The sequence below is a fragment of the Ambystoma mexicanum genome, chromosome 3q (assembly GCF_040938575.1).
Source record: "Ambystoma mexicanum isolate Mex_15411 chromosome 3q, UKY_AmexF1_1, whole genome shotgun sequence".
Classification (NCBI taxonomy): Eukaryota; Metazoa; Chordata; class Amphibia; order Caudata; family Ambystomatidae; genus Ambystoma; species Ambystoma mexicanum.
In genome coordinates this window covers 686,078,095-686,098,571 of record NC_090926.1, presented here as the reverse complement: position 1 = coordinate 686,098,571, position 20,477 = coordinate 686,078,095, and the positions used below count along the sequence as shown (strand labels likewise).

Here is a 20,477-nt window from a genome sequence, read left to right as displayed (position 1 = left end):
AAGGGTTACATCAAGAGGGAAAAGGCGGCAATGCAAAAATTTCCTTTTTAAGGACCGAGTATTCTGATAGTTTCTTGGGGAGGAGAGCAGTTCTTTGTCACCAATGACCACGGGATAAGGCAACTAGGGATGGTCTGGTCCCTGTAGTTCTTTTTTTGTAAATGCGTTTCTATTTACATATTTAATATTGGTCATCCATGGTCTACAACTGACAAACCAAGGGGAGAAACAGAATGAAACAGAATGTAGGGCTGACCATCATCTCTGACAAGACTTGGATCATCCTGTTGAGTGTTAATAGTTCGGTTATTCGTACTGGATAGGCAAAATCGAAACGGGACACTCCAGTTGCCTGATCAAGCTGTGCATGAATACCGAAAAGACTGAATAAAAATGAAAACATTGTAACGTTGTTTTTTTTTACAAGTTTTATAATGTAGTCTTGTGTAATAGGGAATACATAGATTATTAACAGTACATTCTATTTCCCGTCATAGAAAACGAGCAGCATGCATGTGTCAAGTAATGACGCTTTGCAGTGTGGCTTTCAGTCTTAAACGTAGAGGAGAGTTTACAAAAATCATTGCAGGGGTGAGAAATCAGGCAGTGCTGCTTTTTAGGTTTCAGCCCTTTAATTCAAGTCTTGCATTTCTAATTGGAAAATAAAACTGAAGTACATCAGCAATAACCCTCCAAATTGGAGGGCCTTTGGCGAAGGACCTTTACCATCCGGTAATGGCTCAGAGCCCAAGTTACAGGCGCAATTGAAGAGACTGCCTTAATACGGCTCTGGGGCCATTAGCACGTGGTATCTCCACCCCACCAAGGGGTTTATTATACCAATTAGAACCCTGCCATGAGATTCGGTGTGCCAATGCATTTTTAAGTTTAAAGTTATGAAACAGAGCAACAGCCGTTTTTCAAGTTCAATAAAACTACAATTCAAAATGGCTGCCATGGAAAAAGGGAAGGGCATTCCTAGTCCCTTTCCCAGATGGCCAACAGTGTAGGTGGGAGAAGTGGCAAGAGTTTGATGATGGGAGTGGTGAGCGTGGAGTCTGTGAGCGCCACCCGAAAGTAAGAGTGGTGTGTGCAAAGTCAAGTGTGGTGGGATCCAGCGCCAGGCAAGGCAGCCCCCAACAGGAAAGATGGCAGAGTCCTGCAGATAAGCGAGCTCAGAATGCAGGCCAAACACAAGGAGGTAAAGCCCGCATTCCATACTCTTTGATTGGCTGGGAAGCCACCATACTTCAACTCCCAATTGAATGAGGTCTTTAAAAAAACAAAACAAACGTATGTATGTATAGTAAGTAACATGAGGTGATGCAGTTAAAAAAATGGGTTCTATTACAGCGTAACTTTTGCTATTTGTACTGCCTCTTGGTGCTTCGGGAGCTGAAAACGAAGAGCTTGCTTGGCATTGCCCGAGGTAGGAAGTTAATTGGGGAAGAAGGAGAAGAGCATGGTTGATAAACTGCTGATGCATGCAGTGTTAATGAAAGTGGGCTCTCGTTGCACGCAACCTTCTCTGAGTTTTTCGTTATCTGTTTATTGAGAGGCAATAAGGGAGGGGAAATTACTTGCCACCATGCTAGTAAGTGTGATGAATCTGATGTCATCACTCCTTTCCCAGCGGTGACCTCTCCCCATGTGGCCAGGTAACAGCATCTGATGGCTCATTTTCCTCATAAATTGAGGTTAGTGATCTTTCCTTGGTAAAGGAATATATGTCTTATCTGGAATGGGCATCGAAGGGTTCAGACATTTTGAACTTGACACTCAGGAGTGGTCGATATTTTTACAAAATTTGATTGAATGCTTCGATGGTGGGCTGTGCCATTGGTGTAGATGGCGCGTCTGGCGTCGATGGCACAGCTGGCGATGGTGTGGCCGGGGTCAATGGCGCAGCCGGGGTCAATCGCGCAGACGGCGTTGAATGTACGGCGTCGAATGTGTCGATGGTGGCGATGACCTCGATTTATGCTTTGACCTACGGCTTGAAGGATCCTTCAATGATTTTGCATCGTGTCAAGGCCTCGACGGTTCTTGATAAGGATCTGGCCTGAGTGCCGGGTTCGAGGGCACGCAGGATTTGGCTCGAGCACTTTCCTTAACGGCTTTAGAAGGCGCGGTAGGACCATGGCTTGCAGAGGATTTTTCTTTCTCAAACATTTTCAGTATTTCAATCCTAAATGCTTCCCATTTGGCAGAAGTGTCTGTCGACGAAGTCAAAGAGGGTGACCTGTGGTGCCTCTTTTTCGACGACGATTAGTAGTGGGAGCCACTCTTCGACCTGGATCTTTTTAGCTTCTTACTTCAAGGAGAGTCGCTCCTCGGCTCGTCCGAAGGTTTCGACAGGGTAGTCGATGGGGACTTTTTGGAGTTTCTACCTACGGGCAATGTCTCCTTTCGCTCCTTCAGAGCCTTTCCGGTAATTGACTGGCATTTGGAGCAGGCCGAGGTCTTGTGCGCCACAGCTAGACACCCCAAAACTACCCGATATGGGTCGGTTATCGACATCTTGGAGCCGCAGTCCTGACACTACTTGAACCTGGTCTTCAGGGTAGCAAGTGTCGAGGAAGAAGACATTGAGAATTGAACAACAGAAGCGTGCCGTAATGTCTCGAAGAATAAGCTTACTCAGAAAAACAGAACTGAAGCCAACGGGCAATGCGCGTGCCATATATACCTTCGATGACATCACCCTCGAGACAAGGCCCTTGAGGGACATCGAGTCGACTGCATCGACGCACAGCACCCTCTGCCGAAATGTTTTCACAAAGCAGCTGAAGCTGGATATCGTATATCAAAGATGAGGAATACCTGGCAGGACACAATCCATTCGAAGAAACTTGTATGTAGTACTTGCTTCCTTTCCATGACAGCCATTACCCCGGAGGGGCCAGAACAGCAAGTATTCCTGCTGTCCCCGGGAGACAAGGTCAGTGGGGTCGTCGGTGGGGAGGTGTAGGTCGAAATGGTGAGGAAGGGGGGGGGGGTACTGAAAGCAAAGGCTTATCTTTGAGGGAGGGAAGATGGCAGCCTCCCACTTCTGAGGAGGCTCGAATGTGGAAAATACCATGTCTTCAAGCTTCCAGATTGGCTTAGAGGCTCCATGATCCCCCCTGGTGCTAATAACTAAAATTGCAACATGGTGGTGGAATGCAAACTAAAAATACATACTTCAGCCCAAAAGAAAATAAAGGAGAAAAGTTGCTGATTTGGTTTGAGACTAGCAGAAGTTAGTTTTAGGAACACACCAGTAATTCCAAGAGCTCTCATAGGAACAACATGTAAAGAAGAGGCTTTGCAACAAATGGAGTAGCTATACTAATTGAAGTGTCTACTCTGAACATTTTCTCTGGTCCCAACACTTGCCGATGGGGTTAGAGAAAATAAAGTGCAATACATATTGTCGATTTGTGATAATGTATTTGAAAATATCGAAGACAACAAGCAGTTATAATCTGAATATTCATTGCATATTGCTGTAAAATAGCAGATTTGATTTAACGGAATGGATTTTTGCATTGAGTATGTCAACAATAGTGAGATAAACGTAGGCAGTTTATTTTTCTCTTTTAGAGGCAAGTTACCTGTAGTGTATAAATGATTGTGGGTAAATTCCCCAGCATAAGGTTGGGGGACCACCTTTTGTTTTGATTTATAATTTTGTAAAAAACAGAATATTAATATAAAAAAATAGCTTTGTTCTTGTCACAGAATGTTGTGGTGGGATTTCTGTGGTAGCAGGTGTTCAATGAGGGAGTAATTCGCCTCATAACTATGCAAACTAGAAAAAAGAAATTGTCTGACAGAAGCACTCCAGGTTCCAAGGGACGATCTTCATAAACCCCTGGTATGCCACACTTGGGTTGTCCAGGTAACAAAACAGATAGGTGCATTTTCAAATAATTATGTACGTTTTAAGGCCTAGAAGCCAAAAAAGACTGAAGGAAGCTCTAGCTAGCCTATTTCTAGATACCAGGTACATTAAGGAAGGCATATAGTGTGTGTAGGTAGGAATAAAACCGAGAAGACGCCTCCTACTTCCAAGAGTAGAAACTGTAACCAATCTAATGGTCATATGGAATGCAGGTCTGGTACACTGACAGTCTTCACAGCCACACATATGTGACTCATCCAGGGTTCCACTCATTCAGGCAGACAGCTAAAAGGCAGGAAAAATAATAATCACTACTATTATTTTCTTTTGTAGAACCACAGTTCCAGCATTAAAATCTGTTTACCTAGTACCTGAGGTGGGCCAACTGTCTGCAGGGTGGGCTGTAGGGGCTTTCTCAGCAAAAGGTATGAACTAGTCCCACAGAGCACATGCTGGAACCAGTAACAGTAACCTTACTCAAAACATCTACTTGCACTACAAAGGGTCCACCTTTCTTTAATTTCATAGGGCGAAAGCCTAACACCTATAATCAGTTGCCATGGGAGGACACTGGGTAGCAGTTGCTCAATATTACTAGGTGTTGAAGGCTTAAACATTTCCATACTCACGAAATACTTTGCATGCTTATCACTGATGTGTGACTGAACATAAAACATTTACTGATTCAACCCCTGACCCAGGCACATATTTTACACAAAGGGGCTGACAAACATGCATTGCTTTGCTGTGACGTGCCTTCCGCTCCTGTGACGCTGTGCATTTTATTTGCCAATTAGTCCCTCCACCAATGTTAGGAACTTGCTTCCCCATACAGAATAGCAAAATCAAACCCTAGATCACACAGTACTGGCACCCAACCGAAAACCCAACCACTGAAAAGATAACTCACCGGAATGTGGTCCTTTTTTCCCTTATGGGAGGAAGCAACATGTGCAAGGTACTGGATGACTTTCTTGGTGTTTTCAGTCTTCCCAGCGCCAGATTCACCCCTATAAAAAAACAATGAAATTGTAAACATTGTTATTTGAGGATTACTTTAGTTCAATCTGAAAGACACAGGCTAGTTTTAGGACCATCATAGATATTACACATGCAGGAGTACTAAATTACTAAATGTAGTATGACAAGGTTCGAGCAGGTGACACTATGACGCCAGTGAGGAAATAGTCTCCACCGGTGGACCCCCTGGTAGCCTTTAACTGGGTTTCTCATATGTCACATGTTGCATTCTCAATGTATTGCATGACTTCAGTCACATACAGTGCAATATGAAAAATATATTTGAGAAATGCACTGTATAAGCACTGCTCCTGCCCCAGACAAAGGGAATCCAAGGTCTGGCCCACCCCTCCCCCCCTCCTCTGAAAACTCCCAGCCCAGACACAGCTGCAAACTTTTACTACAGCCGAGGGAGGCATGGGGGGGGGGGTGGGGTTATTGGCCTTTCGCTCTCCTTCATTAAACGAAAAACTTCCTCCCCTCCCCAGTCCCTGCCTACATTTGTCCACCCGTGAAGCTCCTCCCCTTTCCTGTCACCTAATTGCTTGGACCCTGGGAATCATTGTGTCCATCATGAGAGTGGTGGGCGATCTCTGGAGTCTCTGGAGTGGGGAAGCACAGCTGTGGAGAGAGAACCTGTCTTTGCCTAGGTTTGCTTACCTGCCTCCCCTTCCACTTCACAGCCAGTGTAAATTCTGCAGCCATGGGGGGGGGGGCAGGCCCTGCCATCCTTCCTTGGACAACCTCCTTCCCTCCCCAGTCAACAGCATCAGTTGTCACCTACCACATTCTCCTTGGACTCTGGGAAGAGCTGTGGTCACCATGGGGGTGGGTGAGCTATAGAGGGGAAAGCAACAGCTGTGGAGAGGGCACCTGTCCCTGAACCAGTCATCCTACACCCTGTGATCCTGCCCCCATCCTCCTTGGACCCTTTGGATGGGCTCTAGAGGAGGGGAGGAGCAACCGCCTTATAAGCGTTTTGGGAGAGGCTCAGGGGTCCCCTTTTGGTTGCAGTGGTGTGCTAGATGCAGGTGTGGGGGTAGAGGAGCTGGAGAGGCCCTCAGCAGGTACACTTCTCACAGTCTTCTCTCCCCCTCACTTTTTTCATTACTCTTTCGTTCGTTCTCTCTCTCTCTCTTTGTTTCTTGTCCTCTCTCTTCATCTCCCTGTGGGCCTATTGCCCGTCTTCCTGCCACCTAGGGCCCCTCCTATCAACTCACCCTCTTCAACCTTTCCTTTCCTCCCTTGGTTTTCATCCCCCACCCAATGCAAGGGTACTCCCCAGGGCACCATGCAAGTGGGTGTGCCTATATTGCATGCCTGCCATCAATACCCCACCTTGTGTCTGCAGCCAAGTGCAGACAATCACCTGTGCCCAGTGTGCCCAACTTACTCTGCTGTGTGATGAATCAAATGTCATCACTTCTTACCCTGCAGTCATGGGACAGCAGCCGAAACATGATCCTTACTATATGAAAAAGGATCACACGGGTGGCGGCAACCCTCAAGGGAGTGACAACATCGGTGAGATGTGGTATCCCCACCAATCAATGGACCTTAAACCCCCTTCTTACAACTTTAAGAACCATCCCTTCCCTAATGGACACATGGGTTGCACTTCTCCTATCCCTAAAAAGTACTGGGACGAGGAAGAATAGGAGTATCCTGAATGAAGAACACTTTCCCAGTATTGAGATGCGGGAGAAGTATGAAGGATCACTCCGAATGAGAACCATTGTCAGTGATCCAGTCTTCCCTAACAATGGAGACGAGAAAGAGCCGAGGAGCAAAGATGATCACTCCTAATGCGTACCAATGTCACCAGTCTAGTCATGCCAGGCGTTTTCTGAGTTTGGGGGCTCACACCCAAATGGTTCTTCTTTGAAAAGAGAATTCTAAGGAAGATGAATGCTCTCGAAAATTAAACTGTATTGAATGGGAGATCGTGGGGAAGGGATCCATATCCCCTGGAGTGGGAGCTGAAGTTGGTTAGCTTTGAACTTTTGCTTCGGATTGTAAGACTCCTGGGGAAGGGAGTTATCCCCATTTAAACTGTGAACATTGACTATTTGGAACTTGTGTTGGATTTGAACATTTCTGCAATTCAAGAAGAAATGGCAGTTCCCTTTGCACCTTAGAGTTAGTTTTTTGAGTGTGAGGGGGAGGATAGGATTTAGGCCACAGGACGTACATTTATTTTGGACACCTTGACCCTGGACAGACCCTTAGTTTTGGATGAGGTAGGGAAATACCTCAGAGTTGGGGCAGTCAGGCATTTTCCAACTCCTTTTACTTTGAATAAAAGTTAGTAACCACAAATAGGATTCCTCTGTGTCCGTGTCTTATTCCTAGCTCCTGTCAGGATGCTAGTGATTTATGTGTATATATGTAGGCAGATATATGTGGTTATATGCATGTTTCCTTAACTAGTAATAGGTTTCCTTAACTACCTATTGCAGTAAGATGTGTTTAGCGCAAAGAAAGAAAGAAGGAACAATTGAAGCTCACTGATGAGGTTGGCAGCTTGGGATTCTGTGGCTACTAGGATTCCACAAGACAGTTCTAAACTGCCCTTCATTGAGTAACTAAAATGACAGGACCTACTTTTCTTCAGCTCCTGTTTTAAGCCTTTTGGAAAAAATAAGAAAAACACAGCTCTTCAAGGGACATGATTCTGTAACCTTGGTGGGACAATTTCATTTTAAAGTTAAGCAAGTTGTAAAAGAGACTTTGTCTTTGGTAAACTTAAACTGTATAATTCTTAGAAAAGAAGAACAAGTTACTTACAAACTGGTAACGTTCTTTCGACTGGATGTTCCCCCCATGTATTCCTCATCTTTGATATTCGTATCATCAGCTTTGCTGCTTCGGAAAAAATAATTCCCACACCAGAGGTCGCTGTGCTCGATATTATGGTGTTGAGGTTCCTTGAAGGCTGCCGTAGAGTGTCAACGTCATCCGTAGTACAAACAGCTCGAGCCGCGCCCGTTAGCTTCAGCTCTATTTTTTTATAATATCCTCAACTGAGGAGTTGACCAGGCGTATCCTTAGACCATAAACTCTCAAAGAACACAGAGTGTAATTCAAGTAAATTGTACGACGGGGTAGGCTGGGAGGTTCGATGAGGAATATGTGGGAGGAACATCCAGTCGAACAAACATTACCAGTTGGTAAGTAACTTGTTCTTTGAATGGATTGTATCCTCCCACATATTCCTCAGCTTTGATAGACTCCCAAAGTAGTGAAAATTTGGAGAAGGGAGTACCATTTAACCTTAATCATAGACCGTATGAAGAACGGCCTTAGCAAAAAGACCTCCTTGGGATGAGGTTGAATCTAAACAATGTTTCACAGATGTATGCGTAGACGACCAAGTGGCCGCTGCACAGATAAACTGCACCGGGACATCCCTTTGAAGAGCTGTGCAAGTTGCCATGCCGCTGGAGGGATAAGCTCTTAGCCCATCTGGAGGTTCTTTACCTGCCAGTCTGTAACATTGTCCGATTGTCAAAATTATCCATCTGGATAAGGTTTGTTTTGTTATTGCTAGGCCCAATTTGTGGCCGGTATATACAATAAAAATTTGGTCACTTTGCTGAAACTTTGCCAGTCTAGAAATATAAAAGCTGAGTGCCCTTTTTGGGTACAGCCTGTGCAGTCTTTCTTCCTCCTTACTTGCATGAGGGGGAGGATAGAAAGATGGCAAAATAATGTTCTGAGACAAATGAAAATCAGAGACTACCTTGTTAGAAATTAAGGTTTTACTTTGAGTATTACTTTATCTTTATGGAAAATAGTGTGAGGAGGCTTACAAGAGAGAGCCTGTAACTCACTCACCCTGCGGGCTGATGTTACAGCCACTAGTAGGACTGTTTTGAATGTGAAGAGCCTTAGAGGACAAGAATGTAAAGGCTCAAACGTAATGCATGAAAGGAATTTTAATACCAAATCCAGATCCCAAACAGGGACATGAAATGGGAATGGGGGGGGATACATGTTAGTGAGACCCTTCAAAAATGGTACAATTAAAAGGTATCTTGAAATAAGACACTCCTTCAGAGGAGCGCTTAAAGATAGAAAGCACTGCTAGGTATCCTTTTATTGTACCAATTATTGAGCCCCAGGTTGGCTAAATGTAACAGGGAAGAAAGCGCCATAGGGGTGCCACATAGGAAAGGATCCACATTCTTATCCTTGCACCAGTTACTGAACTTATTCCATCAACACCAGTACAAGATTTTGTTGCTGGCCTTCTGGCTGAAAGCAAAATCTCCATTACGTCATCTAGAAGGTCCCAATCCTTATATCTCAGCCTCTCAGAAACCATGCATGAAGGCCGAGTGTCTTGACCTGTGGATGGAGAACCCGACCTTCCTCTTGCGAGAGAAGATCCTCTCTTTGTGGAAGACGTATTGGAGGGCAGATGGACATGTCCGGGTACCACGTCCTCCTGGCCCAATCCGGGGCAATTAGGATCATGGTTTTCCTGAACTTTCTCAACCTCTTGATTACGTGAGGAATCACAGGGACTGGAGGAAACGGTTACAGGAGTCGAAACTCCCAATCCACTATGAACGTGTCCCCTAGAGCTCCTCTTGGATGAAATTCCCTTGAGCAATAATGATCGCACTTCTGACTGACCTCGGTCGCAGACAGATACACTTGAGGGTTCCCCAAACGGTGAAGATCTCTTGAAGGACTTCCTGAGCTAGTTCCCATTCGTGGGATACTGTGCTCTGCCTGCTCAGAGCGTCTGCTGCTGTGTTCTGCTTTCTGGCTAGGTGAACTGCCGATAGAGAGATTCCTTCTTGTATTGTCCAGAACTAGAGCTGCATTGCCTCTCTGCACAGTAGTAGTGACCCTACGCCTCCTTGCTTGTTGAGATAGTACATGGCCACTGTGTTGCCTGTCATTATCAGGACATTCCTTCCCCGTACAGAGGGCAGAAAGGCCTTCAGCGCTAATCTGATTGCCCTCAGCTCCAAAAGGTTGATGTGTAGATTGGACTCCGATGGAGACCAGCGACCGCCGATTGTCAGATCGTTGGTGTGGGCTCCCCACCCTGTGAGTGAGGCGTCTGTCACTACTGTTCTCTCCAGCCATGGTTGCCAAAAAGACTTTCCCTTGAGAATATGGTCTTCGCAGGCCCACCAAACTAGGTCTTGAGCATCTCTGCTCGGAACTTGCAGTTGATCGGACATATTCCCAGAAAATTCGGACCATTGAGTCCTGAGAGCCCATTGAAGGGATCTCATTCTCAATCGGGCTTCTGGCACCAGGAAAATGCAGGATGCCATGAGGCCGAGCAACCACAAAAGAAATCGAAGGCTGGAAGATGTTGGGCATTCTGGAATTTTGTAACCATCTGCTGAATGTGTTGAGCTCTCACCTCGGGAGGAGAGTCTTTTCCAGAGGAAGTGTCCAAGACTGCTCCGATGAATTGGAGTCTTTGGAATGGTATATGGGACTTCTTGTAATTGAGGGAGAAGCCTAGTCTCTGTATGGAGTGGCAGGTGATTCTGAGATGTTCCTGGGCTTGTTTGGGTGAATGAGCCCTGATCAACCAATCGTCCAGGTAGGGGTAGATGCAAATCCCCCTCTCCTGAGACTCGCTGCCGCTACCGCCCTAAGCTTGGTGAAAACCCTCGGGCAGAGGTCAGCTCGAATGGCAGAACTCGAAACTGATAGTAAGAACCACCAACCGCGAACCTCATGTACTCTGTGCTCCAGATGAATTGGCACATGAAAGTAAGCATCCTGAAGGTCCAATGATACCAACCAGTCTTGGAGTTGGAGAGCCTGAAGGATCTGAGAAAGGGTAACCATCTTGAACTTGTCCTTCCTGAGGAATTTGTTAAAATTTCTTGAGTTCAAGATGGGTCTCAATCTTCCGTCCTTCTTGGGAATCAGAAAGTAGGAAGAATAGCAACCCTTGTTCGTCTCTGCTACAGGTAGATTTTCTATTGCACCTTTCTCTATCAGGGTTAAAATTTCCTGCAACAGGAGCAGATACGGAATTCTGACAGAGTTGTATCCCGGTGGATGGTCCAGAGGTCTTTTCTGAAAAGGAAGGCAGTAACCTTGGGCTACTGTTTCCAGTGCCCAAGCATCTGAAGTAATGCCATGCCATTCTTTCAGATGCTGAGAGATTCTGCCTCCCACCGGTGTCTTGTGGTTCAAGGCCTCAGAGTGGCTTAGAGGTGGCTGCAGTAGCGGCTGAGGGGACAGTTGCTGCTGCTGGGGCTGATCTAGCACCCCTTCCTCGTCCACCACGGGGGAATCTCTTTTGTCCTCTTTGACTAGCCTGTCCTCTTCCAAATGAGGAATAAAAAAACAGGAATAAAAAAACAAAACGGACGACCCCGAGTAGGAGTGTTGTTGAGGTTGACGTATGGAGGCACTAAGTGATTTATCCGCTGCCTTAGAGGTCTGCAGTTTCTCTAGACTCTCATCCGCCTTGCTGCCGAACAACCTCAAGCTGTCAGAGGTATATCGAGTAGTCTGGCCTGCACATCCGGTGCAAAGTCTGACTTTCTAAGCCACGCAAACCTGCCTAGCACGGTGCTAGAAGCCATGGACTTGCTGATACTGTCAGCAGTGTTCAGTGCTGACTGGAGACATTCCCCCATTGCCTCCTTTCCATCTTTCACAATAGCCAGGAAGCTGAGCCGCCATGCTAACAGTCCCACAGGGTGTAGGTAAACCTCGAAAGGGTGCAAGTAACATTGGTTAACTTTAAAGCCATACTGCTCGAAGAAACAATCTTGCGAGACCAGGCATCAATTCTCTTGTCAATAGAGGGATAAGTAGACTGTCTTGTGGACGTAGCTGCTTGGACCACAAAGCTTTCAGGTGTAGGGTGCTTAGTTAAATAGTCTGGATCAGATGATGATGGTCTGTATTTTTTGGTAAAATGTTTTTTTACCGCAGGTCCACATTCTGGGGTCTCCCAATTAGCCACAACCTTCCTTTGAAGGGCTGTATGAAAAGGAACTATTGGATCTTTCTGCAGACCTTGGCTCAGAATATCTGTCATGTCATCATTCTTAGTTGGGCGAATTCCTGTTCCAGCCCATGAACTCCAGAACCCTATGCATAATGTTCCTGTATGCTGAATAAGCATGATCAGCTGGGTCAGGTTGGTCAAACTCCAATTCAGGCGAAGTGTCTATGCCACTAGCTGATTGGAGGCAGTTAAAAGATCTGATATATTTGATTCTGGATCAATCGGTTCCTCAGGAGCGTTCTTTGTACCATACTTCAAAACCCAAATGAGGAAGAATCCTCCTCAGAGGATTGCTCCTCTTCATAAAGAGAAGCCAGACTTAAAAGTCTTTTCTTAGCAAATGGGTATAAACATTACCTGTGGGCTGAGGCTATGAAGGTATTGGCTTTGTCAATGGCGTCTGTGAAGCTATAGGAATTGGCTATCTTCGACAAAGCCGTTGAAGGCGATGTTCCAGACGCTGGCTTCGATAAAATCGAAGGTGCCTTAGACAAAGGTGTCATCGAGGATGGTGTTGACGAAACCTTCGCCACTGGTGTCGATGAAACATTCGACAGGTATCGAAGGTTTGGAACCAGACGGCGCTGCCTTCGATTTATGCACCGATAGGCTTGTCGACTTGCTCTTTTTCTTAGGCACCGGTGAAGGTTCTCTAGATGGTACCCTCGACGATTTCTTGCCAGATTTAGAGCATTTAGTAGTCTCTGACCTTCCTCTGTCATCCAAAGGATGAGCTGGGGCATGGTCTTTGCGCGACTTCTTCGAGGGGGTCAGGCCGCATTTGCAAATATTTGCATCATTGAGGCTCTGAAGGCCTCCCATTTCTTAGGGGAATCATGTTTAATTGGACAAGTGATAACCCCTGTGGAGTCAGAAGACGAAGAAGAGGGAGATTGGCGGCGTCTCTTCTTCGAAGAAGATTTTCTCAACCGACTCCTTAATTGAGATTTCTTCGACTTATGCCGGGACGAGTCCCTAGACTCCCTGGAGTCCTTATTTCTCGAAGAAGTCTTCGAAGTTTCCCTCCCCACCGCCAATTTACCTCATTGTTCCTTGAGAGCTTTTGGCATCATGGCCTGACATGACCCACAGTCATCGGTCCGATGGTCAGGACTTAGGCACCACAGGCAAACGCGATGGGGTTCATTGATTGACATTTTCTTCCTGCAATTCTGGAAACCAGTTTTTGGGGTCAAAGGATTCGGAGATGAAGACATCTTGACGAAAAGCTTTTGGAAAAAAACTGAAGCCAACGGGCGTGGCTCGAGCTATTTGTACTACGGAAGGATTTCAAGCTCTACGGCAACCTTCGAGGGACATCGACAGCACTACATCGAGCACAGCGTCCTCTGGTTTAGGAACAAAAGATGAGGAATACGTTGGAGGACACAATCCATTCGAAAGGTTCAACCCAGTTATTCAGAAATTCAAATCAGTCTTTAAACATATTACGTGTTAGCAGTTAATAGCTCAAAAATGTAATGATAATTCAGTGTCTGCGCTAACTAGCACTGGGTAATTCAATGAGCGCTAGTGTGGCATGAGAAGCCAGATTAAGCTGTTGTAAATCAACTATCACTTGAAAGATTTGGTGGCGTGTGAGCACAGAACAGCGTTGCCACTGATACTGAAACTGACTACTGATGCTATTTTTTTTTTATTGATTTAGTTGATTTTTACAACTTTTCAATATACACAACAAAACAAACCTATTGTTAAAAGAGTATCATATAAACAAAAACTTAAAACATCTATTCTAACAAGAAAGGTTTAACTTTCATAATATCAATATGTGCGAGAAGTATTACATTTAAAACAAACAATTACACAATTCAAACATTAATCTTGTCATAGAGGACGTGAGCAACTGATACATTCTTGATTTACTAACTTGCTTCAGTAATTTGGTTTGCTTATAAACATTGACTTAGTGAGTTTCAATTTGATCTAATTTTAATGAAAGTAAAAAGTTTATGGTAGCTACTTGGACTCCCAAAATGGACGAGCCAAAAAATGCGATCCCAACTAACATTCGCTTCGTACATTGCAAAACCAGAACAATACTTATGAAAATGAAGTTGTCTTTGACTAATTTAGTGCATTGAGTAATCAAATGTGCCAAAGTTTCAGGAGACTCAGCTAATTGACAAAACCAACAAATATTTTGTATGGGGATTATGAGTTTTCGCGTGCATAGGAGATCTCTGGTTTCCCATATATGTAAACGAAAACGCAAGATTAGATTTCTGTACTTAGATGAAGGGGCTTTCGATAGATAACTTTGTGTGGAACTTCTTTTGTGAGGAGGAAAGCGATAACTAGTTGTGTGTTTGTATGTGAGGCATTTCTGATGATTCATGATTCAGGAGGTCTGATGGATTTTTAGTTTGGCCTTGTCGGGATTTTGTAATAAAACTTCAATTGTAATATCAGCCTGTGCCAAGATCTTGTATACTGATGATAGCCATCTTTGAACACATGAGTGATCTGTGGTAAATATATAGTTCGAGAGTACCTTGAGTAAATTGTCTATCCGCGAGGAGATCAGGCATTTTCTGAAAAAGGAGCATTGCTTCCAATCAAGGAACGATGACAATGATCAGAGGCCCAATTCATAACGTAACCATGATATGGGGGTACACTGCGGTAAATGCAGCACATTTCTCCAGAATTTGGCCTCCCATTTATCAAGAGTGATAGATGGCAGGGGAGGCCCTGCTTCCAACCCATATAAAATGGTAGGGACGACTTTTATCTGCCAGAATGTTATGGCCGGAACTATGGAAAATTTTCCAAATTTAGTAAGGAGAATGCGCGCCTGGGAAATGGCAGTGAGGAGTTTTACTTCTATGAGGGCCGTTTGTTTCATTGACTTTAAGGAAGCTTCAAAGATAACTCCCAAATAAGTATACAAAGAAACCATAGACAATTCGGCATTATGTCCAATAGACCAATGTTTTAGAGTGTGACCACCTTGATGGGGATTAAACATCAAGACTTGAGTCTTTGTAGTGTTGATTTTTAGTTCATTTTCTGCCACATAACAATCAAGGGCGGCCAGTAATTTTTGTAGGCCGCTAGGAGTTTTCGAAATGAGAAGCATGTCATCAGCATAAAACAATGCTTTTATAGGAGACCCATTAATTTTCGGTGAATCAGATTGAATAGATTCAAAGGTGAATTTAATGTCCTGTATATAATAATTGAAGATAGCTGAGGCCAGAAGACAACCTTGTTTGAGGCCGCGTGTTGTTGGAATAGGTTGCGAAAGTAAGCCATTCAGAGTCAATCTGACTTGTACAGAAGTGGATGAATGAAAGTGATAAATGAGGTCACTAATTGTAGGCGGACATTTATCATTTATGATTTTTGTCATGAGCTTGACTCTTGAAATCGATTGAAGGCAGAGTGCAGGTCCACAAAAGCAAAGTAGACCTGCTGTTTTTGTACATGACACTGTGATTTGATTGCATTTAGCAAAAACAAGTTAACTACTGTGCCCATGCCGGCTACAAAGCCTGTTTGGTATGGATTACGATGGAAATGAGTGAGCGTCCATGCAGAAAATTCAAGCAATAGAAATTTAGCAAATATTTTACTCGGTGAATCAAGAAGCATTATGGGTCGATAGTTCTCGAGTAAGGAGCAATCCCCCTTTTTGAAAATGGGGACCAGGATGGAAGAGTGCCAAGACGAAGGTAACTTTCTCGTATGCAGAATGTTTTGAAACAAGAGAAATAAAATGTGGGCCCAATGGTTTAGATTATTTTAATATAGTGAGTGATGGTGTCTAAGTCACAATTGAGGGACCACTTAGAGACTGACTGCATTTGGTACTCAAAATTATCGAATGCCAGATCGGCATTTAGTTCCGAGAAGTGGAGTATCCATTGCGCTTCTTGTACACCGTTAGCTTGTGCATCCAGTTGGTGATTGCAGTTTTTATATTTTAGCAATTTCCAAATGCTCGCTGAATTTTTAGTAGCCAAGGTGTTAAGCATAAGCTCAATATCTTTCTGAAACAGATATGCTCGGTGGGCACGTGTCCAGTTGGTATAACAAGTCTTGCTTCACTGCATCAAACCGTGAAGAGGAAGATGAGGAAAGCAAGGTTTTTCGCTCTTTCCTATAGCAGATCCTTCTAAAATGTAATTCTTTGTCAAAGGAATGTAAGTGGGTCAGAGGCTTCTGTTTAGAAATTATGATGTTATTATGAAACTGTTGTAACGTGTGTATATTCTATATTGGAATTATACAACAAGGATGGAATGAGTGACTGTTCTAGCGTCCAAAGCTTACTCGAAGACCAAGACAGGCGATTACCAGTTTGATTAATGGTCAGTTGTTGATGCAATCTTTTCGTGTAAACAGGTACACTAACAGACAGCCTTAAAAATGTAGTGAAAGGAACTTATGATCGCTATGTGTCTGCAGGGTGATCATCAAGGCGGTAATGTTTTGAAATAGGATGGAATCTGCATAAATGTAATCAATTGTGCTGACATTTGAATCGCGTCACCAGGTAGTAGTGGATGGGAGGTCACCAGGCACAGCCCCGTTAACTATGTTAAAATTGTTGTCGGACATAAAAGGTAGACCAGGTCGTGACTTCCTGTGCGGTGGCCTCAGATCTAGGATTGAAGCAATCAAGATTGATATCATCGACTAGAAGCGTGGCAGTGATGTCGGGAGATTGTGAAACTAGTTCCAACATATAAGAAAGTTCTCTAAGGAACGTGTTCACAGTAAGTTTTGCCGGATTCCGATATAAATTGAAGATGGCCATATTGCCACCACAACCAATCACTTTGACTAGTTGTATGAAAAAGTCAAAGGCACACCATGGTTCAATTTGTAGATGGGAAGATTGTCTAGCCGCCACCAGGAGTCCCGACATTGGTCGACCTTTCTCACCTCTTACAGCAGGAATAAGGGCAGTTGAATAATTGTCCCAAATAGGTGGGGATACAAGCCACGTTTCCTGAAAAGCCAAGATATCATATGAATGGGTGAATACATCAATAGAATGTTGTAGGTGGATGTGTCCTCTAGTATTCCTGCATCCTAGCAAGATGGGTCGGAGTTCTTGAAAGCCTGGTGGCTATAGATTATGACATGCACTTTTAGTGGATCGGTAAAATCACGTGGTTGGATGGGATTGACCAGAAACACCAGAGGACACGTTTGTCGGAGTAAACTGGGGTTGTGTTCGATCGGGGTCCTGAGAAATAAGAAATCCCATGTCGAACAATGTAAGTTTGGCATTCCATAGCATTTTTGCAACTGTGGCTGATGGTATCCACAGACGCACAATGGTGAAATCGGCATCCGCAATAAATTCTACCAGATCGATGTCAGCTGACGAGACGTGTTCCAGGGTATCAACATCATTCAATATGTTTAACACACACTGTCTATTGAGATCATACAGTGGGTGATTGCCACCTCTGCATTTCATAATAAGCGAGAATCCAATTGGGGCACGAGTGTTGGCAAGCAGGAGTGGTATTTTCGTAAGAGGTTTGCTCAGATTCATATTTTGGGCAAGCATAGGAGTCATGGGATGGAGGGAAGAATGGATATTCTGCTTTGGCAATGCAGAAGAGGTTGTGGACCAGCTCTGACGAATAGGGATGATCCGCTGAGGATCTTGAGATGGATAAGGGATGGCTGTTGAAGTCGCGGCACTTTGGACGCCTTGAACGCTTGCATTGGCTGTAACACTATTGTCAAAGGGAGTCAAGTTCGATGTTGGTTGAGTTTCAAAAAAAACATCCACTAATGATTTGAGCTGTGAAGTCATCAAATCAGGGAGGTATGAGGATTTGGAAGCTGAGATGTTGTTGCAGGTTTGATCATTAGCTTGAGGAAGGTGCTTTGTCGGACCTATTAAATCCTTTCTAAACAGATTATCTAATGAGGTTGAAGGAGTGAGGACAGTGGCAGTGATGGAGTCAGAAGGAAGGGGGGTGGGATGACTTTGCGTTGCGTAGAAGGATACTTATCAATAGCAGATTTGATGAGAGTGATGTTTGCAGTTGTGAGAGAAGATGTCTCAAGGGAGCTCGTAGGAGCAGGGATGGTGGTCACGGTCGATGGGAGTGAATTGCATGTAAGAGGACCAACAGCCTTCGAGCTCAGGGAAGTCACAGAAGTTTCCAAAGTCTTGACCAAGTTGTGTAGAGGAGAATAATGATGAATATTAGGTGTCGTTGAGCTAACGATAATATCAATATTATCATCTTGAGTTGGTAACTTGGGTGGATCGTTGTTTAATCCCTTTGAGCGGACTGTGGATACAGTTTTGAAAAAAGAAGCAATAGAATTTTTCAGAAGCTTCAGTGCAAGCATATTTTTGGATTTCTTGATTAATGTTTGCCTAGATGGTAACTTCTTTTTTTTTTACGTTTACCTTTTGGAGGCAGTGGTGCAGGGACAGGACAAGGAGGAATCAGTCCAGGGAGAGAAGGGATGGAGGCTGGAGTATTGATTATCGCCTGTTTGGGGATCACTTGAGGCACGACTTCTTGGACGATATTATCCCATGAAGAATCATCTACCGTTGAGGCAATAATTGCGGGCTCTGCCTCTATGGGGCGGATGATTTTAGAAATGGAAGGAACTACAGGGAAAACACCCGCCTGAAAAGAAGCTGGATGCGGGGGCAATTGGGAAGTTAGGACTTGAGCGTTTGGGGCAGGGTTTGAGGACAGAATCCAATCATACATTGCGTCAATCTGTTGAGTCTGATTGGAGATTTTTTCATCCAAGCGTTCAAAATAATTTATACAGATTTAAGACAGTAGTGTTTAAAGCTGCAAGAGTGATTTCCAGCATGGTAGGTAAATTAATGATCTCCGAGATAGGTGAAGGTTGTTGAGGGGGAGCACGCGGAGTGGGGTGGGCATACAAAGAAGTATCACTTGGAGCATTACTGATAGAAGAGAGTTCGTGTGGCAGAACTACCTCATGCGAACTAGACACCAATATTGGAGAGTTGGGTGAATCAGCGTGCAAAGAGATGGCATCGTTGTTTGCTGGAGTGTGACATTCATAAATAGTCTCTGGAAGAGACGGGGGAACGTGCATCTTGACACGTTGGCCATCCACTGCAAGCAAGGTTGAGTCGGACATTAGTTGTTGCATCAGGGGTATCGGAATACCTGCCGACCATTGACGGTGTCCAGCAACACGACATGGAACATGCACCATGCATGAAATAGTGTCAGACATATTAGGTGCTGAATGTAATGTTTGTTCAAGAGAAGTGCTGATGTTATTGCAATCAAAGTTTAACGATGGCATAGTGCCCAAGGTTCTACGTTGCAATTTCAATGGTGGATAACGCAAAGAGTGAAGCCTGCACAGCAAACAAAACTTGTTCTCAACTGCGTTGGCCAGGTTGGTGGCAATGGCTGTATCGTCCGGCATACCTTGTTTAAGTGAGTGCAAATGAGCGAACATGCCAAAGCACACTTAACCACTGACAAATAAGCAGTTTAAAAAGGAGACAGTATAAGAAAAAATACCAAAGAAGACAAAAAAGAAGAGAACCCAAAGATTTAAAGATGACAAGATGTGTGCTAAATAGTGAATAACTTTTTCATTACCAAGATGGAGGCCTGATCAATGCCCCCTCACGCCCGCTGCGCCGGGCAAAGCGGTACTTAGATCAGGTACTTCGCTCAGTGTGAGGGTGCACGAGCGAGCACGTTTGAGCGTGCACAGAAAATCCAGCCCACAAAGGGGCGTTACTTTGAGATTCAAAAAACTTGTAGAACAGAGCTGAAACAACAAACAAAATAAGTCCAAAGTCAGCAGGCAGCTGCAGTCTGTGGCTGGCAATGGCAGTCCAATACCTTAGGCAAGCAAGAAAACAGGTCTGTGAGCACACGTTGCAATAGAAGCCTCAGCAGGATCAGCGGGCAAAGCGGTACTTAGATCAGGTACTTCGCTCAGTGTACTACTGAAGCTATGGCGGTCACGCAAGGCATCGGGTGAAGGGAGAGCCCTCCTCCTCATGTTTTCAGATTGAAACTGGCAGTGCCATGAATTCTCACAGCCCTGCTCCTGTGAGCAGTGCACTGTAAAGGAGACAAGCGCCCATAGGCACCAATTGGGCTAATGTAATTAAACAATAAAATGGTCTCAGGATTGCAAACAGAAAATTAAATGTGACCAAGACAGAGTTCCTGTGAACTTGTAAGCAACTGTAAATATTAAATACACAATAGTAAAAATTAGATAAATTAGCGATAGTGCGCTAACTAGAAAATCAGTTTTAAAAGAAAGACAACCAGCATTTGCAGATTCTACTAGGCAATAGCAGTCTGAAGTGGAGAGTAGATGCTATTTGTTAAAGAATCAGTCTTGCATTGAGAAGATAAGAGAACAAGAGAACCAACTGCTTCTTTAAAGAGACATGAGAGATTTCAAGGAGAATATTCAGACCAGGAGATTCTTCTTTCAAGGAGCAGGAAAGCACACAGTGTTGAAAAGGAAGATCGGGATTCATTTTCAAGACATCCCCATTGCAGATAGCAGGGATTTACAGGTATGTCAGAG

The 20,477-nt window shown here is 44.3% G+C and overlaps 1 protein-coding gene across 2 annotated transcripts in view; it reads right to left on the bottom strand.

Annotated features, from left to right (window-relative positions):
- The window catches only part of MYH10 (myosin heavy chain 10), a 1,173,511-nt gene that overhangs the window by 880,617 nt on the left and 272,417 nt on the right, over positions 1 to 20,477 (bottom strand). For both annotated transcript variants that reach the window (XM_069654592.1, XM_069654593.1), the window contains exon 5: positions 4,797 to 4,896. In XM_069654592.1, coding sequence (XP_069510693.1) covers positions 4,797 to 4,896 — 100 coding nt within the window. The remainder of the gene's footprint in view (positions 1 to 4,796; positions 4,897 to 20,477) is intronic.